The 20,214-nt window shown below is 43.9% G+C and overlaps 1 protein-coding gene across 1 annotated transcript in view; it reads right to left on the bottom strand.

Annotated features, from left to right (window-relative positions):
- Positions 1-20,214, bottom strand: part of cacna1ea (calcium channel, voltage-dependent, R type, alpha 1E subunit a) — a gene marked incomplete at both ends in the record, with an annotated part of 286,740 nt that overhangs the window by 35,469 nt on the left and 231,057 nt on the right. The window contains 9 exon segments of the mRNA XM_084308451.1: positions 3,108-3,239; positions 3,883-3,995; positions 5,075-5,187; positions 5,506-5,718; positions 9,793-9,888; positions 11,492-11,533; positions 12,289-12,342; positions 12,998-13,113; positions 15,706-15,809. Of these exon segments, the coding sequence (XP_084164577.1) occupies positions 3,108-3,239; positions 3,883-3,995; positions 5,075-5,187; positions 5,506-5,718; positions 9,793-9,888; positions 11,492-11,533; positions 12,289-12,342; positions 12,998-13,113; positions 15,706-15,809 (983 nt within the window).

Genomic DNA, 20,214 nt, shown 5'->3' with positions numbered 1-20,214 from the left:
CCGAAGGCTAACCAGCACTGTCTGGATTTGCTACAGTACATGCTAAAAATAGGGAAGAGGAACTAACTGCGCTTCAATATATGTCAATAACGTTACGTTTTGTGGTTTATTATCCCGAATAATAAGAGATATTAAAAAAATGCATACAGAAGTAATGTGCTTGAAACCCCATTGAGGCTTTTGGGAAGTGTCGTTCGGAAAAATTCCAACGGTGATCGAAAGCTCTCGTTGTCCTCTCTCTCTCTCTCTCTCTCTCTCTCTCTCTCTCTCTCTCTCTCTGCAGAATGCAGGTGTGATGCTCTCAGTGGAGCAGCTGATTGACGTGTGTGCCAATTATGTTAGTAATATAACGCTGCCCCAGATGTCATGAGGCTGCTGCCAGATCGTAACTTCGTATTTCCCAGTTAGTCGTGTTATTCTGCTCTCTCTCTCTCTCTCGTATTGTTCTCTAGCCCATTGTTCTTTGACCGTGTCTAATCCTTGTTCTCATCCTTCCCCGCAGTCTTACCTGGCTCCTCACCCTGTTCTCTGGCTCCCGACAAAGACGTGCTCTGACCCCTGCCTGCCTGACAAACTCTCCTTGCCTTTCATGGAATGTATGAGGACCTGCACCCGTCTGGATCCCTGCCTGGCTAACCCCCCTGTACCCGCTCTGACTACTCCATTCCTGTGTATCGACCCCTGCCTGTCTGACTCTCTTGTCCCGCGCACACCCCTGGACTGTACGAGTGCTCCCTCTGTGTATCGACCCCTGCCTGAATACTCAACCATTCTATATTTATTAAATATACCCAAGACTGGGTTTGAACAAGACCTGTCTATCTTTGCTCTGTACTGCATATTGGGTTCAATACCCCAAGAAATAACACAGTGCAACCAAAGTAGATTTCAGTTATCTTCAGTCAGCTTGTACAGACAAGAGGTTGACCCCATTGACATTGTATGTGGTCCATGTGTGAAGAGTACTATATAGATAGTTATTAATATTTATTATTGTTATATTGTAGAAATGTGTGCATTGAAATGTCTGTAAAGTCTCCACGACATTGAAAATGAGGGTGACCTCAATTGTATTTTCGAGAATAAATGATGATGATGATGATGATGACGATGATGACGATGATGATGATGATGATGATGATGATGATGATGATGATGTATTGCTTTGTGGCAAAAAATCTGAACAATCCCTTTAACTTTCCTCCTGTCAACGAAATCGATTCTCTTCCACTCCTACTGGCTGAAAGCTCTTTTCTCTGTACGCTGTGTATTTTAGAGGCCAGTTCAAACACAAGGCCATGTCTGTCTTCCATCCTTGTATGGCCTTTATTGAAGTGACAGCTTCTTGGAAACAGTCCTCTACTCAGGGGAGAACAACGGAACATCAGCTGTGGCAAAGTGGCTTAAATCTCTACGTAGCTTACTGCTCTCCAAGAGGATCTCATAGTACAGGACACGCACCATAGGATGCTCCATCTCCTCCACAGTGTCCGGGGAGGCCAGACAAGACCAGGCCGTAACATAAGTAATGGAGGAACGGCTTGGGAGTTCTCAAACATGATTTGAAAATGAATGCATCACTGCATCCAATAAGGATACTGTGGGCTCTACATTAGCCTCCTTAGCTACGTAGGTTTGTGAATGCATATTTATTAGGGCCTGCTGGGAGATGTTTACTGACCAGTGAGTGTGGGAGAGAAGAATATCTTTATTTTTTTATCCTCTTTTTTATTCTCAGATTTCCCCCCGTTTTCTCCCCGTCCCAATTTAGTCGTTGTGCCAATTCCCCCTACCTGTTTGTTGTGCGCATGTTCTCCTACTGGTCGGTACAAGGGAATCCTGAAGTCATCCGCACGCTTCCTCCGACACGTGCGGCGACAGCCAGTGACTCTTTTTTCACCTGGCAGCGAGGGCTCTCATAGGTGAAGTGTAACGCGTGGGAGGTCACGCTGCCTTCATCAACATTTACATTTACATTTAGTCATTTAGCTGACGCTTTTATCCAAAGCGACTTACAAGTTCTGTACGACAAGTCATCAGGAAGGGCACAACTCTATCAGCTGAGTAACAATGTTCATCAAAGTGTTGAGTGCTACAGTGTAGGTTAGTTTATTAGGACAAGTGCATGACAGTAAGGTTAGTTAGGGTTAGATATCTTATTTAAATTTTTTTTTATCAAGTCCTGCCTCCGCTGAGCAAGCGCCCAGACCTGACCTGTAGGCGTTGCTGTCCACAACGCCAGATCCCCACCCACGGCTTCCCTCCCCCTAACCCAGCCAAACGAGTTAGTATGACGATCAGCCCAAGCCAAGGCAATGCTGACTCCGGGAGTCGAGACCGCAGCCTCTTGCATTGGTGACGAGCGCAATCTCCGCTACGCCACCTGACCGCCCGGAGAGAAGAATATCTGATGCTTAATTGTCTTCATTATGTCCTGTCAAATCGATTTCACGTCAGCCTACTCCTGGCTTAGTTTTCTTGCTTTGTTCCGTTAGAAACTCATGAACAGAGGGCGGCTACGTGACGTAGTGGGCAAGGCGCTCGCCACGAAATGCTGGAGACGCTGGGCTCGCCTGTTCGAGCCCAGCGCTCCACATTTGCTTTCAGTTTAGCTGGTCGTCCGTACTAATACACATTGGCCGTATTAGGGGGTGGGAAACTGATGGGTGGGGATCGGGCGTTGTGGGCAGCGACTCCTACAGGTCGGTTGGTGCGCCTGCACAGTAGAATCAGGAAGTGTCGGGGGCAGCGTGAGCCTCCCACGCGTTACTCCTCGCCACTGAGAGATCGAGCTGCGCAGGTGAAAAGATGTGACTGCTGTTACCTCAAGTACCGGAGGGGACTTGTGCTATGTATGACTTAGTCCACATTGCAGCCGGCTTGTGGGAGGCAAGAAACAGCGTCCGTGTCAGGGGAGGGTTGAATTGGATGATACGAAATTGGGATGGGAGAAAATATAGAAAAAAATGGGAGCAAAAGTGGATAAAAAAAATAAAATAAAAATCATGAACAGAGGGACATGGGGAGCATTGAAATGGAGGACACATTTCCATAGGACTGTTCCACTATTAATCTACTCAGGCACTAAAACACTATGGTCTTGTTACCTGCCACCAAAGAGTTGCATGCCAAGCAGCGCGAAGACGACGAGAAAGAGGAAGAGGAGGAAGATGAGGGAGATGATGGACTTCATTGAGTTCATTAGAGAGACGACCAGGTTCCTCAGAGATGCCCAGTACCTAGCCAATCACAATGCACCATGCAGCCACAAAAAAACACAAATCCATACGATGACTTTTACATTACACTCTTACATAACTTACATTAATATCTAATCATTTCATATCTCTCTGTTAGGGTAATTCGAAGGAACTGCTGGATAACAGCCAAACTAAGACACATATGCCTCACACATACTTGACACATTTTTGTTTTTTAAAAGGTAAAACCATCAAATCCACACATTCAGGGGTTACGAAAATATTTGAAACATGGTTTTAGAAACATTTTCAAAACGACTCAACAGTGAATGGTTATGAAAATGTTATACTCTTCCATCATTTATGTAGGCTTGCGTATAGTGCATGAAAACAATTCTGGATTTGTCTCTGAGAGAAAAAAACGATGTGAAGGCTGTAGTTTATTAAGCTATGCCATCAAATCACTCGACTACATTTAGGAAATTTGCGTGCAGTTTTAAACTCGGTATGCCTTGATGAAATAGTCACGATAGCAACTCTGTACTATTGTCAATTGACCTATCTCAAGCCCTGACGGTTTTTCTCTATGCTCCAATCACAACAGGTTTCACTGTCTTCAGTGGAGTGGAGATCATCTGTGAAGGAGGGGCCAGACTAAAGTGAGGAAGGCTGGAACACTGACTTGGTGATCTTGAAGATCCTCAGCAGTCGAAGAGCGCGCAGGACACTGATGCCAAAAGAAGTACCAGGCCTGAAGAAACCCCATAGGACCTCCAAGATGCTGCCCACAATCACCTGGATGTATACAGAGGTACAGTAGGCCATAGGTTAGCCTCAAAGAAAACACACACATGTATGGTATACATGTGCACAGCTAGCTCTATTGAGCTTTGTATTTACTGTATGTATTATATGTACTGTATGTATTGTATGTACTGTATAAACAAAGCTATAACGAACCGCCGCGGATTCTGAGGGTTAACTTAACACTCGTCCAAACGAATTATTGCTTCGCATTGTGTTTTTGAAGGGATCAACAGAAAGCTCGACAAAGAGTCTCCACAAAATGCCGGTGGGGTGAAAACAAAAGCCGCTGCTGAAATACAGGATAAAATTACCCTTTTCTCTCTGAAGTCTCTTTTCAAATCCTCGAGCCGAGCTGTTTATTTCAAGTAATGCCGCCTTAATGACTTAATGACTTTCCCAGAAAACCACAGAAGAAGGCGCCATTACCAGAAATGAACAGCTCGGCTGGAGGATCTGAAAGGAGACTTTGGAGAGAAAAGGGTAATTGTATTTCAGCATCGGCTTGTGTTTTCACCCCACTGGCCTTTGTGGAGACTCTTTCTGTTGATCCCTTTGAAAACACAATGCGAACTTGCAATAATTAGTTAGGACGAGTTATTGACTTAACCCTCAGAATCTGCGGCGGTTCGTTATAGAGCTTTGTACATACATACAAATCTCAATAGAGCTAGTGCACACCCACCCCCACTGGACTAGAGAGAGAGAGAGAGAGATGAGGGGGGGGGGTGAAGGACAGAGAGACAAAGAGGAATACATCCCAATGTCTCATCCTTGTGCACGTCTGGACTATGCATAGGGAGTAGGGACTCATCCTTGTGCACGTTTTGTTTTACTTGTAAATGTGTCTGTGGCGCCCCGTGTGGCTGTATGCTGTGATCGATGTTTCAGTTCAACATTAATGGGGTGCAGTAGGCCACCACAGACCACATATATATTGTGATATATAGAGTGGACAAGCCAGAGAGAGAGAGAGAGAGAGAGAGAGAGAGAGAGAGAGAGAGAGAGAGAGAGAGAGAGAGAGAGAGAGAGAGAGAGAGAGAGAGAGAGAGAGAGAGAGAGAGACTGACGATGCAGTCAAAGCGGTTGAAGGAAGAGTGGAAGTAGAGGCGTGGTCCCAGGCTGTACATCTTCAGAAACATCTCAGTCAGGAACAGAAATAGAAACAGGAATTCTGCCCAGTCTGGAATGACAACAACAGAAACCATGCTGGCATAAACATATTTTGGAAAATAAACGACAAAGACTGCAGCAACAATAATGACAGACAGTGACAAAACATTGATTACCACCACAACAACAACAACAACAACCACCACAACCACAACTTCCATAGTCACATCCATTTACAGCAAAATGCTATTCATACAAAAAGATACAGTAACTCAAGTGGGAGCGCTCATATTCCTGAATGAATATGGGCCCTGATCACATTCCATGTCAGATAAAGATGACTCCCCTGCCAGCAGGAAGCACCAGGGGGAAGTGAGGCCTGACTCACAGAGGAAGTCGGAAAGCCAAAGTGGCTGGTCGTGGTGGACGATGGCGACACACAGTGTGTTGAGGGCCACCAGGCCCAGCACTGTCCAGTAGAAGGTGTGCGTCTTCACCATGCGACGGATGGACACGCGCAGCAGACGCTCTTTACGGCGGAAATACGCTGTAGGACCGCGCTTAGTGCTCCTGATACTGGCTCTGGCCATGGGACCATGACCTGGGGGGAGGGGAGTAAAAAGAGAGAGAGAGAGAGAGAGAGAGAGATGATAATAAAGAAAGCCAGTTTGACACATTGTGGATGTGTGTGTGTGGCCATAATTGATCGTGACTCACACATCATCTACCGCAAGACACAAGGCAACAAGACAGGCTGTCCAGCATCTCAGGAGCATCACAGTGCAACAAGACAGGCTGTCCAGCATCTCAGGAGCATCACAGTGCAACAAGACTGTCCAACATCTCAGGAGCATCACAGTGCAACAAGACTGTCCAACATCTCAGGAGCATCACAGTGCAACAAGACTGTCCAACATCTCAGGAGCATCACAGTGCAACAAGACTGTCCAGCATCTCAGGAGCATCACAGTGCAACAAGACTGTCCAGCATCTCAGGAGCATCACAGTGCAACAAGACTGTCCAGCATCTCAATAGCATCACAGTGCAACAAGACTGTCCAACATCTCAGAAGCATCACAGTGCAACAAGACTGTCCAACATCTCAGGAGCATCACAGTGCAACAGGACTGTCCAGTATCTCAATAGCATCACAGTGCAACAGGACTGTCCAGCATCTCAATAGCATCACAGTGCAACAAGACTGTCCAACATCTCAATAGCATCACAGTGCAACAAGACTGTCCAACATCTCAGGAGCATCACAGTGCAACAAGACTGTCCAACATCTCAGGAGCATCACAGTGCAACAGGACTGTCCAGCATCTCAATAGCATCACAGTGCAACAAGACTGTCCAACATCTCAGAAGCATCACAGTGCAACAAGACTGTCCAACATCTCAGGAGCATCACAGTGCAACAAGACTGTCCAACATCTCAGGAGCATCACAGTGCAACAAGACTGTCCAACATCTCAGGAGCATCACAGTGCGACAAGACTGTCCAGCATCTCAATAGCATCACAGTGCAACAAGACTGTCCAACATCTCAGGAGCATCACAGTGCGACAAGACTGTCCAACATCTCAGGAGCATCACAGTGCAACAAGACAGTCCAGCATCTCAGGAGCATCACAGTGCAACAAGACTGTCCAACATCTCAGGAGCATCACAGTATATATATTATAAAACATTTATTTATTTTTTATAAATGGAAATGTATGGTTGAAACATGCAAACGTTCAAAACGTACACACACTAATAAGCATTGGAGGCTTTTAACCAGGGCCGGACTGGGGAAATCATTCAGGCCATGAAATATAGTGTGAAATATAGCCCCAGTCAGGCCACTTTTTAAGCAGGGGGTCTGGGGGTCCCCCAACAGGACATTTATTGTTACAAAGACTTCATTTCCTGGATTCTGGTGCAGGCATTTTTTTTTATTTGTACCCTTTAAATGCCAGTGTTTGTGATGGCATCACAAATTATTGTTAAAAAACAGGCTAGCATATGTATGATTAGCAACAATACTGATTTTGATGGATTTTCAGTTTTTTTTTGTAATGTCAAATTGTATTATTTTCAATATTTTATTCAACTTCAGCCCTGATCATAACACCACATATTCATTTTATAATTCTAACCCTTTAAATGCCAGTGTGTGTGATGGCATATATTTGCAATATAGCAAAGTAGATTTTTCTGGGGGGGATTATTACAGGCTAGCATGTGTCAATGATTAGCAACAACAGATTTTTATGGATTTTTAGTTTTTTGTAAGGGTCCCGCTTCCACCAATCACATGCGGCTCCCTTTGTGTGTGTGTGAGCAAGAGAGAGAGAGAGATAGTTCTCCAACTTGTGTGAGTTTCAGTGATCTCCTGATTGTTCCCCACCTAGGTTATCTAACTATTGCGCCGCTGCAACTAGAAACACTGGCCTGGCCTGGCATGCTTCTATGTTCAGTGGCCTGACTAAAAGAATTTATAAAAAAAAAAAAACGTATTTTTTTTAGAAATCTTTATTTTTTAATTTTTTTTTTAAATCATCTGGCGACCTCCCCGCGACCCCCACTTTGGGAACCACTGGAGTAGACGACAGAGTACAGCAACTTGCAATGGGCCTGGTCTACAAGATACACTACACCACTAAGGTACCCATGTACATGTCGAAATACTTCCCAAAGGTCAGTGAATACCATGACCACAACACCAGAGGGAGTTCCACAAATCATGTCCAACCCAGATTCGGCTCAAACAAGGGACTAAACACGTTTTGCAATTATGCCACAACAATGTGGAACACCCTACCTACCCACAGCCGTAAAATAATGTGAATCCCTACCCACCTTCAAAACCGCTCTAAAAGAGCACCTATGGGAGGCCGCAATTCGAAACTGGCCCCAGTAAATGTCCAAACCCCCCCCCCTCCCCAATGTACAGTTTCCTCCCCCTCAAATGTATATATTCTCTTTTAGAAACTCTGTCTGTAAATAAACAGTACGGTATATTTGTATGTCGTGTATGTCATAAATGTTATGATGAATTGAAAATGGGGGGACCCTGATGTAAACAGGACGAAAGTCTTTCTCTGGTCTGCATCCCCTTAACAATTGTGTGTATTGAGCCGTACTGTATTGTACCCATTCTGCAATCTGTTAATAAAGTTTTCAATCAATCAATCAATCAGCCTCTCAGGAGCATCACAGTGCAACAGGACAGGGAAGATATCACACAATGCACACAGACAGTTGAAGCCTTCATCACTGGTGCCATAAAGCGTATTGACTCATATTTAGTTGTAGACATTGTCACAGCCTTGATTCTGATGAAGATGTAATAATAATAATAATAAACTTTATTTGTATAGCACCTTTCATACAGAAACTGCAGCTCAAAGTGCTTCACAACAGAAAAAAGACAGGCATAAAATGAGCACATAAAGTGCAGACACAGTTTAACACCCCAACAGGCCACTTTGTTTATGGTTTGATTCATAGACAATAATAAAAAGCGTAAGATAAAATACAGTAAAATAGTGCAATAGTGCAGTGCAATAATTTGTAGAATAGAATAGATTACATTTTTTTTACAGTGCAATAAAATAGTTCTGGATTACTGTTCAACAGTTCAAAGTTGTCTTTACCTTCTCTGTTTGGTATCCACAGTTTAAAACTTGACAGTCTTCCCTCCTGTTTTATACCCACTTTGACCCTTCGAACCTCCCACCCAGGGCAAACCTCCCTCTCAGCGTGCAGTTCTAGGCCTGGGTCCTACACAGTTTTAAAGCCTGACAGTCTCTTGTTTGATACCCACACAGTTTAATACCTGACAGTTTTGAACCTGTAATAAAAAGTAATAGACAGAGTAAAATAATACAGTGCAATAAAATTGTAGAATAGAATAGATAGTCAAATTATGCAATAGAATGGACAGAGTAAAATAGTGCTACAGTACAATCAATGTATTAGAAGGCTATGGTGAAGAGGTACGTTTTTAGCTTATTTTTTTTTAAATATTAAGAGATCTAGCTTCCTTAATGTCCATAGGTAGTGTGTTCCATAACTTTGGTGCATAGTTTGCAAAGGCTGCATGCCCGATTTTCCTTAGACTGTGGCTTGGAAACTTCAATAGACCAGTAGTAGATGATCGCAATGTTCTAGGAGGCACATAGTTGACTAGAGAATTTGCAATGTAGCTTGGTCCTGTTCCATTTAGTGCTTTATGTAGTTAGTATTGTCCATTTTACACCAGAAATAAAGGCATCAACTGTCCTGGTGCTCCAGTGACCTTTGCCCCCATCTTGACTCATGCTTGCAGCAGTGCCATATTTACTCTTTTTTTCTCCTCATAGTAATGGAGAGAGAGAGAGAGAGAGAGAGAGAGAGAGAGAGAGAGAGAGAGAGAGAGAGAGAGAGAGAGAGAGAGAGAGAGAGAGAGCGCGAAAGAGAGAGAGAGAGAGAGAAGAGAGAGAGAGAGAGAGAGAGAGAGAGAGAGAGAGAGAGAGAGAGAGAGAGAGAGAGAGAGAGAGAGAGAGAGGATGACATGCAATAGAGGTTATGAGTGTGATTCAAGCTTATGACATTGCATACGTGGTACTATACACCAAGCTCCAAGGATGCCCCTGCAGTATTCACTCTGATATCATGTCTGTACTGACTGCCACGGTGCCCACTCACCTACAGAGGAGATGTCACCATACTGCTCCTCTCCTGATCCCCCCCGACACACCGTGTCCGCCCCTCTCCTCTTGATGGTGGTGGCTCTCTTCAGCACTGTGGATGGTGAGGGACAACACAGCAGTCAGAAAACATACTGCACACAGAACAATAGAAGTCAACAACATTCATAAATGGTAAATGGTAAATGGCTGCATTTATATAGCGCTTTTATCCTCACATTTAACCCATTCACTCACACATTCACACACAGACGGCGGAGGCAACCATGCAAGGTGCCAACCTGCTCATCTGGAGCAATTAGGGGTTAAGTGTCTTGCTCAATGCCACTTCGACACATTGCCCGGGAGGAGCGGCAATCGAACTGGGAACCTCCGGATTACCAGACGACTGCTCTACCTCCCGAGCCACTGTCGCCCCCAACCATTCAGACTGGGCAACTATCTGGAACATGCTGTAGCACTATTAAGATCAACAACATAATCAGAAACAGAATGATATGCAGTGGCAGAAAATATGCTGAATAATTTCCCCCGGCAAAGCCCTTCGACACTCGCAGCCAAAAGGAGGAAACTGATAGCAGAGCTGTCGGGATGTGGTTGGCATGATAATCTAATGATTCCAATGACATAATGAGTCCAGCGTAACAATGCAAACCCTCTGCTGGTATTACAGTATATACAACAAAATCTCAGTCGTAGCAAGTACTGTAGCAGTCAGCTTGACAAACCATGCGTGCGTGCTGTGGAATCAGGGTACACACCGTGCAAACATGCCATACTGCTATAAGCCTGAGGTGTATTGAGTGGACTTTCATTGAAGGACTGGGTGGTTGTGTCCACATGGGTTCTCAGCATCCAACCCCTGGATGCATCAATATCTGCTCTGACACCTTCTTTAATAAGTCACTGATCAAACACACACACACACACACACACACACACGCACGCACGCACACACACACACACACAGACTCTCACACACACACACGCACGCACACACACACACACACGCACAGACTCTCACACGCACACACGCACACACACACACACACACACACACACACACACACACACACACACACACACACACACACACACACACACACACACACACACACACACACACACACACACACACACACACACACACACACACACACACACACACACACACACACACACACACACACACACACACACACACACACACACACAGATGCTGTTTCAGCCCAGTGGTTGCTAAGGCAACAGCGGTGCACCACCTCTCTTTTTAATCAAAGCTATTAAGAGATTCTGCATTTATTTCCAGCTGGATTCTCTGCACAGTATCTGCTGTGACTACAGCTGAGGAGTATTTCCTAGAGAGGTCAGAATGGCATGAAAACAAAAGTCGGTCCGTGTTGAACAACAACCAAGAAAACGGACATTTACATTTTATAGTATGTATTTGTGTGGGCATTGCCCGTGCACATGTGTGTGTGTGTCTCTGTGTGTGTGTGTGTGTGTGTGTGTGTGTGTGTGTGTGTGTGTGTGTGTGTGTGTGTGTGTGTGTGTGTGTGTGTGTGTGTGTGTGTGTGTGTGTGTGTGTGTGTGTGTGTGTGTGTGTGTGTGTGTGTGTACGTGTGTGCGTGAGCAAGGGGTGGGGGTGAAGGTGAAGGTGGTGAGAGAACAGGAGCAGAAGAAAAGAGGATTCTCACCATAGTTACCACCTGTACTCCACTCTGGCAACTTCCTGAGAGCTGCCAATTAATCAATCAACATTTAATAGAATCTTTATTGGCCTGATGGGGAGGAAAGATCAGAGACTTGCAGTTCATAGGATAAGAATAGGCCCATAGCTACAGCATGCGAAACACCCGGTGTCCAGCATCAGTTTTAAAAAGATCCAAATCAAATCAAAATAATTTGTAAGGCCCGACAACACACGTTAATGTCCCCATGGGCCGGACATGTCTTCTTTAAACAAGTCAAGAAGATACTGGAGGGTTGATTTTCCAAGTATTGTACAAGGACACATTTCTACACAAAATAGGTAGAAAGGTGCCCTACCCAAAAGGCAAAAGAAAAGGTAATTTGGGTATATGTTTAATGACATAGAATAGACAAGACAAGTCCTCTGGCTTAGCCCTTTCAGGTGTAATCTGTTTGGAACACTTTCTCTGAATACTAGAACTCCATTGCTTTCAATGACCAGTAACCATCATTAAAGTGCATCATTAGACTGTTCGGTTCTCAAGACACATGTGAGATCCTACACCTGAAAGGCTTACGGGTTTAATCGAAATTCAAGACATTAAGGAATGAAAAGCCATTAACAGTGTAATTCAATTGAACAGAAAACCAAATGTCCACAAATTCAGTCACATAAGTCCACAGCAGAGGCAATACGGCACAGTATCTGAGTGGATTTGAAAAAGGTCTTTTGCATCAAGTGTAAAACATACAGACATAAATCAGATAGAACCAAGGACAGTACGGATGTCGCCTGCCTTACCGTCCAGTGCAGAGGGTCCTGAGTTCTTATTCTCCTCAGCAAGCATCACCTCCTCTGGAAAGAAACAAGTGAGATCGGATCAGACATGGAAGGCAGATGGTGATGGTTCAGATGATGGTTTTAATGTGGCCTTGTGTAGGTAAATTGGTAAAGTGCTTGGTGCTATGAACATGGCACTAACACTACCAGGGTTAGGGGTTCGATTCCCACTGGGGAAACCTACAGTATACAGAAAAATTTAGGCCATCATGCCACTGTAAAGGGCTTTGAGTAGTACTAGAAATGCGCATGTACAGTAGGTGCAGTAGGCTATACGGTCATGCTGAACTACTGTATGTCAGTAAACTGCATTAATCAAGGTAAAGTAAACATTATTATTTTGTCAGTGAATGAATGTGCTGGACTAGATTATTCCTATGTAATGGACACGATTAGTTTCAAAGCTATTAGTGAAACATGTATCGCTTAAAGGCACTAATATAGTCTGGAAGTACAGGGTACATAAACATATGTAGACAGACCAGTCCGTACCCTTTCATCCTTCAAACCTACAGTACTCTGCGTGGACAGCCTATGTGGCTGAGGTCCAGTATAGCCTAATTTAAGTCCAAGTGGATGCTACCGGACACCAGTCCGCATAATGCTACAGTATGTCTGAACTATGAAGGGGTCTTAACTCTTGGAGTTGAATGACTGAGACTAATGCTACCTGCGGTGTCGATCCAGGCTCGATAGCCATTCAGCTCCCTCTCTATCTGCTGCTGCTGCCTCAGCTTCATGAAGGATCTGCGGTTCTCCACCCTCTCTCTCTCCTTGGCAAACTCCCTGCAGGACCAAACACAACATAATCATGTATTCACCCTTTGTTTGTGATTTAATTGGTATTTATCACAGTGATCTCATTCAGATGAACAATCTATTTGACAGGAGACAGTGGCAGTGAGGGGAAGAGCTATTGCCTCTGTCTGACCTCTGACCTCACCATCAGAGAGGGGAGAGGAGAGGAGATGAAGGGAGAGGGGAGGAGGGGAGAGCTGAGGAGAGATGGGAGGAGAGAAGAGGAGAGGAGGAGAGCTAAGGAGAGGAGAGGAGAAGACAGGAGGCGAGAGGATAGGAGAGGAGAGCTGAGGAGAATAGAAGAGAAGAGAGGAGAAGAGAAGAGAAGAGAGGAGGAGAGGAAAATAGAAGAGAAGAGAGGAGAGGAGGAGATAGGAGAGGAGAGAAGAGCTGAGGAGAGGAGAGAGGAAAGGTAGTGGGGAGACAGACAAGACAAGAATAGATGACAGAGACAAGAGGGGTATCTACCTATCTCTCCCTGGACATAATGACAGAGGTTTGCCCATTAACCTTTCTGTAAAACTCTTTATCGGCTGCTGCTGTCTGCTTCATAAAGACGTTTCTCCACCCTCTGTGTCTCCTTGGCAAACTCCCCACATGACAGAGGATTGCTCATTAACTTGTATAGACTCTGACAGCATGTATAAAAACAATGTTCTCTGGCTTGACAGTAGCTAGGTTGCCAGCCAGCCAGCCAGCTGACCAAACTGTCAACTAACCAGCCAGCTAACTACTGTATGCTCCCTGGTTTACAAACATGCCAGACATCAAGCAAACCAGTCAAACCGCTCTAGGTCTGCTAGTCAGATGCCTCTACTATTACTGTTCAATGGAACACTTATAGAGGCAAAGTAGGCCTACTCAAGTACCTAGGTTTATTTGTCACATACTGTACAAACATAATATGTACATTGCAGTGAAATGCTTTTGCTGTGCGACACTCTCTGGACTGTACATACGTATCAAGATAATATATGACAGTAGAGCAGTAAACAAACTAGCAAAAACACCTTAAATAGAATAACAGTAAATAATAAAATAAGTAAATAAAACCTTTAAATATAAACCCTGGAATATAAATCTCTTAACACTGTCTGGTGCAATGGATGTGCAAAAGAATGATATTAGATACACAATGCAAATGAGAGATTGTTACAGTAGGTTATGGGTGTAGGTAAATATAACATATATACATAGTGCAAATGAAAGATATTTAGATATATAGATAGATATAACATATACATAGAGCATTATTATATGGTTGGCAATTATTACACCAATCAGTCTGATACTATAATTAAAGGTCAAAATGTTGAACTTTGAAAGGTCATAACTCCTACACTGTAGGTCCAATGTACACAAAACTGGGTACACACATCCATATATCCTCACACTAAAAATCTACCTCGAGGACCCTTTTACATTTTTTTTAAAACACATTTTTTACATCTCCTCCTAGATCCGATTGCTACCACATTTTCTGTGAATCATTACTGTAATAAGCTCATCAAAAGTTGTATAATGCTTGTTGATATCTAAACTGTGTTTTGAAGATATTGACCAATGCACTTCAAAAGGGGCATGGCTCAGGACATTAGACTTAAGTCAACAATCATCCCAAAACTTGCAGAATACGTCCACATAATTACCTGACATTATACCCTGAATGTTTAATTCAAATCCACCATTAGGGGGCATTATAAATTAAAAAGGCGTGTGTGGCATAACACAAATCAGACTATAAATACAATAAACTTGTATCCAATCATTACAAAATATGCAAGACATGTTTCATAACACTGTTGAACCACATGTATAAAACTATTTTGAAATCTCCCAATAGCGAGCACCACCATTTCAAAACACATGCATGCAGGTCTGGTGCAAATTTGGCCAGTTTGCCAATTTTGCCAAAGCTTTTGAAACATGTCCCCAAATGTTTTCAAACTTTACCAATAGGGGCATTACAAATGTAAAAATAAATCGGTGTGGCACAATACAAATCACTGTTGAACCATGTGTGTGAAATTATTTTGAAATCGTAACAATCTTGAACATCAGAATTTACGCTTGTGGCTATATTTATCATCAGGGCATGCCGTCTGGTGGACTCTACTCTACTCGCACTCTACTGAGCATGCCTTTCTATTTCAGGTTCCATTTATATATCCAGATATATACAGTCTATGGAGATAATACACAAGGTATTTATATACATAATACATAATGCTAGCATGTATTAAAAACTATAATCTTGTGTAGCCACACCTTTGGCTCTCTCAAGGTTTGGAAAGTTCCCCAGTCAAAAACACATTTTGTAAAACCAATCAAAATTTGCTTCGGCAGAACGGAGCAGAAAAACAAGCCAGAAGTGCCTCTCCTGAGGGCATGAACAAGGAGCGCCGTTGGAACATAATTTAAACTCAGAGCAAATCAAATTGCGACTGATATCTGGGTGAGAGCCAGAGGTGCGACTACACAAGATAACAGCAACTATATAACGTATAACAACATAAACCCTTTGTTGAATATGAACTAGAAAACCCAACCCATATATTGTTGTGGAGTGTGTGAACGCACCCAGAGAGGACTCCCAGCACCAGGTTGAGGACAAAGAAGGAGCCGATGATGATGAGCGGGATGAAGTACAGGCAGTTCCACGTGGGGCCCAGGGCGTCGTTGGTCTGTGAGCAATGACAAACAATATTGACCTGTCTCAAACCCTGCCCTCTTTTCCTGATCCTGCAATCGCTGGATCTGTTGCTTTCCTCCGAGGGAGCAACAGTTGTGATTGGATGATCAAGAAAAGAGAGCGGAGTTTGAGATAAATACTTCTACATCTGTGCATTTCATATAGGAAAGGCTTCATTTCAAAACTCCATTTTGGAACCATCATGATGTTCATTGCTTCTAAAGTATTGATGATTACAGCTGTATCCTCTACAAAGCATCTACAAAACATCCTTTTGTTTTGGTCCAAGTCAAATGAATTCAAGCCAGATAAATCCAGCCATGTCGTACAAAAGACTGGAATATCTCTGTAACAAAACTATTATACCAGTATGTAGAAATAAAATCCACATAGTATCCTGTATATGTCACACTGAAGGTCCAGTTCATCACCAGCTATGTATGTAAGGGTATGTGTATGTCTGCCTGCTGTCATCTCAACCCAGAGAGCAGCTATGGTCAAACTACTGGTATTGATCTTCTCTGGCTTAACAAATGAGACAGAGAGACTGGAGGACAGAGTAGACCCATACCAGAGAATAGAAAGGAGGACAGAGTAGACCCATACCAGAGAATAGAAAGGAGGACAGAGTAGACACATACCAGAGAATAGAAAGGTGGACAGAGTAGACCCATACCAGAGAATAGAAAGGAGGACAGAGTAGACACATACCAGAGAATAGAAAGGAGGACAGAGTAGACACATACCAGAGAATAGAAAGGTGGACAGCGTAGACCCATACCAGAGAATAGAAAGGAGGACAGAGTAGACACATACCAGAGAATAGAAAGGTGGACAGAGTAGACACATACCAGAGAATAGAAAGGTGGACAGAGTAGACCCATACCAGAGAATAGAAAGGTGGACAGAGTAGACCCATACCAGAGAATAGAAAGGTGGACAGAGTAGATCCATACCAGAGCATAGAAAGGTGGACAGAGTAGATCCATACCAGAGAATAGAAACCCAGCAAGTCAGCACTGCCTATCTCCATAGAGATGAGAATAAAGGGGAATTTGAAAGACGTTTTTTGTGAGCTGGGAGTGTATGAAAGTATGCGTACGTTGATGTGTGTGTGTGTGTGTGTGTGTGTGTGTAGGTGTGTGTGTGTGTGTGTGTGTGTGTGTGTGTGTGTGTGTGTGTGTGTGTGTGTGTGTGTGTGTGTGTGTGTGTGTGTGTGTGTGTGTGTGTGTGTGTGTGTGAGAGTGTGTGTGTGCATGCTCGTGTGATGTCTTCTGAATGGATTACGTAAATATTATTAGAGTATATCCAAGGTCTGTAGTTCCTCAACGGGAGCATCATGACATTCTCTCTCTTTCCTCTTCATCAATAAAGCCCATTCAGAATAATTTAAATCAGTATAATACAATCACTGTGGCAAATCATCTGCCTCCATCCATCTAGATAAAGAGCTGTAAAAGAGGGCAACCAAAAATACAGTGTGTGTGTGTGTGTGTGTGTGTGTGTGTGTGTGTGTGTGTGTGTGTGTGTGTGTGTGTGTGTGTGTGTGTGTGTGTAGGCGTGTACGTGTGAGTGAGTGAGAGCTTAGAAAAGGCTCTACAAAGATAAAGAGAAATTATGTGATAAACGTTGAAAAAAAATCACTCCTGGGGAAAAGATTTGTTGTGTATTCAAACCCTAAATATCCCTCTCCCCAACTGTGTACGTAAACACTGATTCAACTGTGTTATATATATATATATATATATATATATATATATATATATATATATATATTTTTTTTTTTTTTTTTTTAAATACTATTCCATTGATTTCCCAGGAGAAAGCTTTTCTGCAGTGCTGCTTCCTGAGCCATCTATTCTGTGTGGTTACAACCGGAGGTGGACATGAATCGGGCTGATTTGTTGGGTAGTCATTCAGGCAGGGTCTAGATCAGATTAAGGAATTGTACCATGTCTGTCTGTCTGTCTGTCTGTCTGTCTGTCTGTCTGTCTGTCTGTCTGTCTGTCTGTCTGTCTGTCTGTCTGTCTGTCTGTCTGTCTGTCTGTCTGTCTGTCTGTCTGCCTGCCTGTCTGCCTGCCTGCCTGCCTGCCTGCCTGCCTGCCTGCCTGCCTGCCTGCCTGCCTGCCTGCCTGCCTGCCTGCCTGCCTGCCTGCCTGCCTGCCTGCCTGCCTGCCTGCCTGCCTGCCTGCCTGCCTGCCTGCCTGCCTGCCTGCCTGCCTGCCTGCCTGCCTGCCTGCCTGCTGTCATCCAGACTGAAGCTACACAAGGAACACAACACCAGAACATCGTCACACTCCCGGCTGACGTTCCTGAGTGGGGGGAAACAAGTAGTTAGTGACGTCATTCAACTTGTACTCCCAGAGTCTTTGCTGTGTCTTCTTGTTGCTGCATTTGTCGGCCCATTGTATGTTCCAGATTCTTTTTGGATGATTTTGCTGTATATGACACTGATTTTACTGGTGTAAAGTGTTCTTACAATTGACCTATCCCTAACCCGCCCTCTTTTCTTGATCCTTCAATCACAACAGTTCAATTCAACTTAATTGCTGCCACATGTACATTGTAACACATCTTGTGTAAACAAATAAACCATTAATTACTGAGAGGCAATGTAATAGTCTGTCCTTGACTAAAGAAATGCTTGATCAAATAACAGTCAAAAGGATTTAGTTGACTAATGGATTAGTCTAAATGGCTGCATTGATATAACAGCTTTTATCCAAAGCGCTTTACAATTTGTTCCTCACATTTTACCCATTCACTCACGTCTCACGCATTCAAACGCAGCGGCCCGCCTGATCTCAAACCTACCGAAGTCAGCCCATGTCACCCCACTTCTTAGGGACCTGCACTGGCTCCCCATTGCTGCACGTATCCGCTTCAAGGCCCTCGACCTAGCATACCGTGCGGCAAAGGGAACCGCTCCCGCCTACCTCCGGTCAATGGTCTCTAACTACACACCCTCAAGACCCCTACGCTCTGCGTCTTCTGGCCGCCTCAGATCTACTCCTATCCAAGCTCCCGGAGGGTCATCAAAGAGAAGCCGCCTATTCTCAGTCCTTGCCCCACAATGGTGGAATGAACTACCCATCCCAGTTAGGACAGCCGAATCCCGTCCAATCTTTCGCCGTCGACTAAAGACTCACTTCTTCAACCATTATCTGAAATGATAAAAAAAAAAAAAAAAAAAAAAAAAAAAATCTAACCCCGACTAACCTTAATGTCATGCACTTGTCCTAATAAACTAACCTACACTGTAACACGCAACACTTTGATGAACATTGTTACTCAGCTGATAGAGTTATACCCTTCTTGCTGTCTTGTCGCACAGAACTTGTAAGTCGCTTTGGATAAAAGCGTCAGCTAAATGACTAAATGTAAATGTAAATGTAAACCATGCAAGGTGCCAACCTGCTCATCGGGAGCAATAGGGTTAAGCGTCTTGCTCAAGGACACTTCGACACGCTACCCGGGAGGAGCGGGAATCGAACTGGGAACCTCGGATTACCAGACAACTGCTCTACCTCCCGACCCACTGTCGCCCCGTCTATTTAATCAACACATCTGCAAAATTGCCTTTCAATGGAGATGCGACGCTGATAGGAAAGCGGAGATTCTGGACAGGAATCCACTCAACACATTGAATTGTCAACAGGGCCTTCGCACCCAGTCACCCCCATATTGCTCAACCAAATGTAATTCTTCCTCTGTAAACAGGGAGCCTGAGGGAGAGGGATGGAGCCATGGCAGCTGCTCCTGTTCCTTAAGGTTAATGAGGTCTAAAATGCAATACAACACTGCTACACCTTAACACAACTTACAGTGATCCAGTAAGAGATTATGACTGACACTAGCTTTGTGTGTGTGTGTGTGTGTGTGTGTGTGTGTGTGTGTGTGTGTGTGTGTGTGTGTGTGTGTGTGTGTGTGTGTGTGTGTGTGTGTGTGTGTGTGTGTGTGTGTGTGTGTGTGTGTGTGTGTGTGTGTGTGTGTGTGTGTGTGTGTGTGTGTGCGCGCGTGCGCATGTGTGTTTTAACCATCCTAGTAAGTGCTTAACCCTTGGAGACCCACCATATACCCATCTGTGTTCTTTTTAGGATGAGAGAGGGGGTCTTTATGGGGATATAGCAGGTCAACAGTAGAGGCCAATTTGTATTCGATTTTCTAGTCATACATCTGTAATAAACTTGTAAATGTGTTTTGGTTAGGTGTAAAATATAGGACATTTAGACTGTACAGTATAAGGGCTTAGAACATTATGATGGAAATGGACTTATTATCTCGTTATCTCGAGATAACGAAGTCCGTTTACTCGTGATAACGGATACATTTATCTCAGGGGGGTACATGACATACAGTACTGTGATGCACTGCCACCGCATCACAGTCACGGAAGA

This window comes from Notolepis coatsorum (assembly GCF_963971535.1).
Source record: "Notolepis coatsorum genome assembly, chromosome: 2".
In the NCBI taxonomy this organism is placed as follows: domain Eukaryota; kingdom Metazoa; phylum Chordata; class Actinopteri; order Aulopiformes; family Paralepididae; genus Notolepis; species Notolepis coatsorum.
Note: the sequence above shows the minus strand (reverse complement) of the source record. Positions and strands in the feature narration are given on the sequence as shown.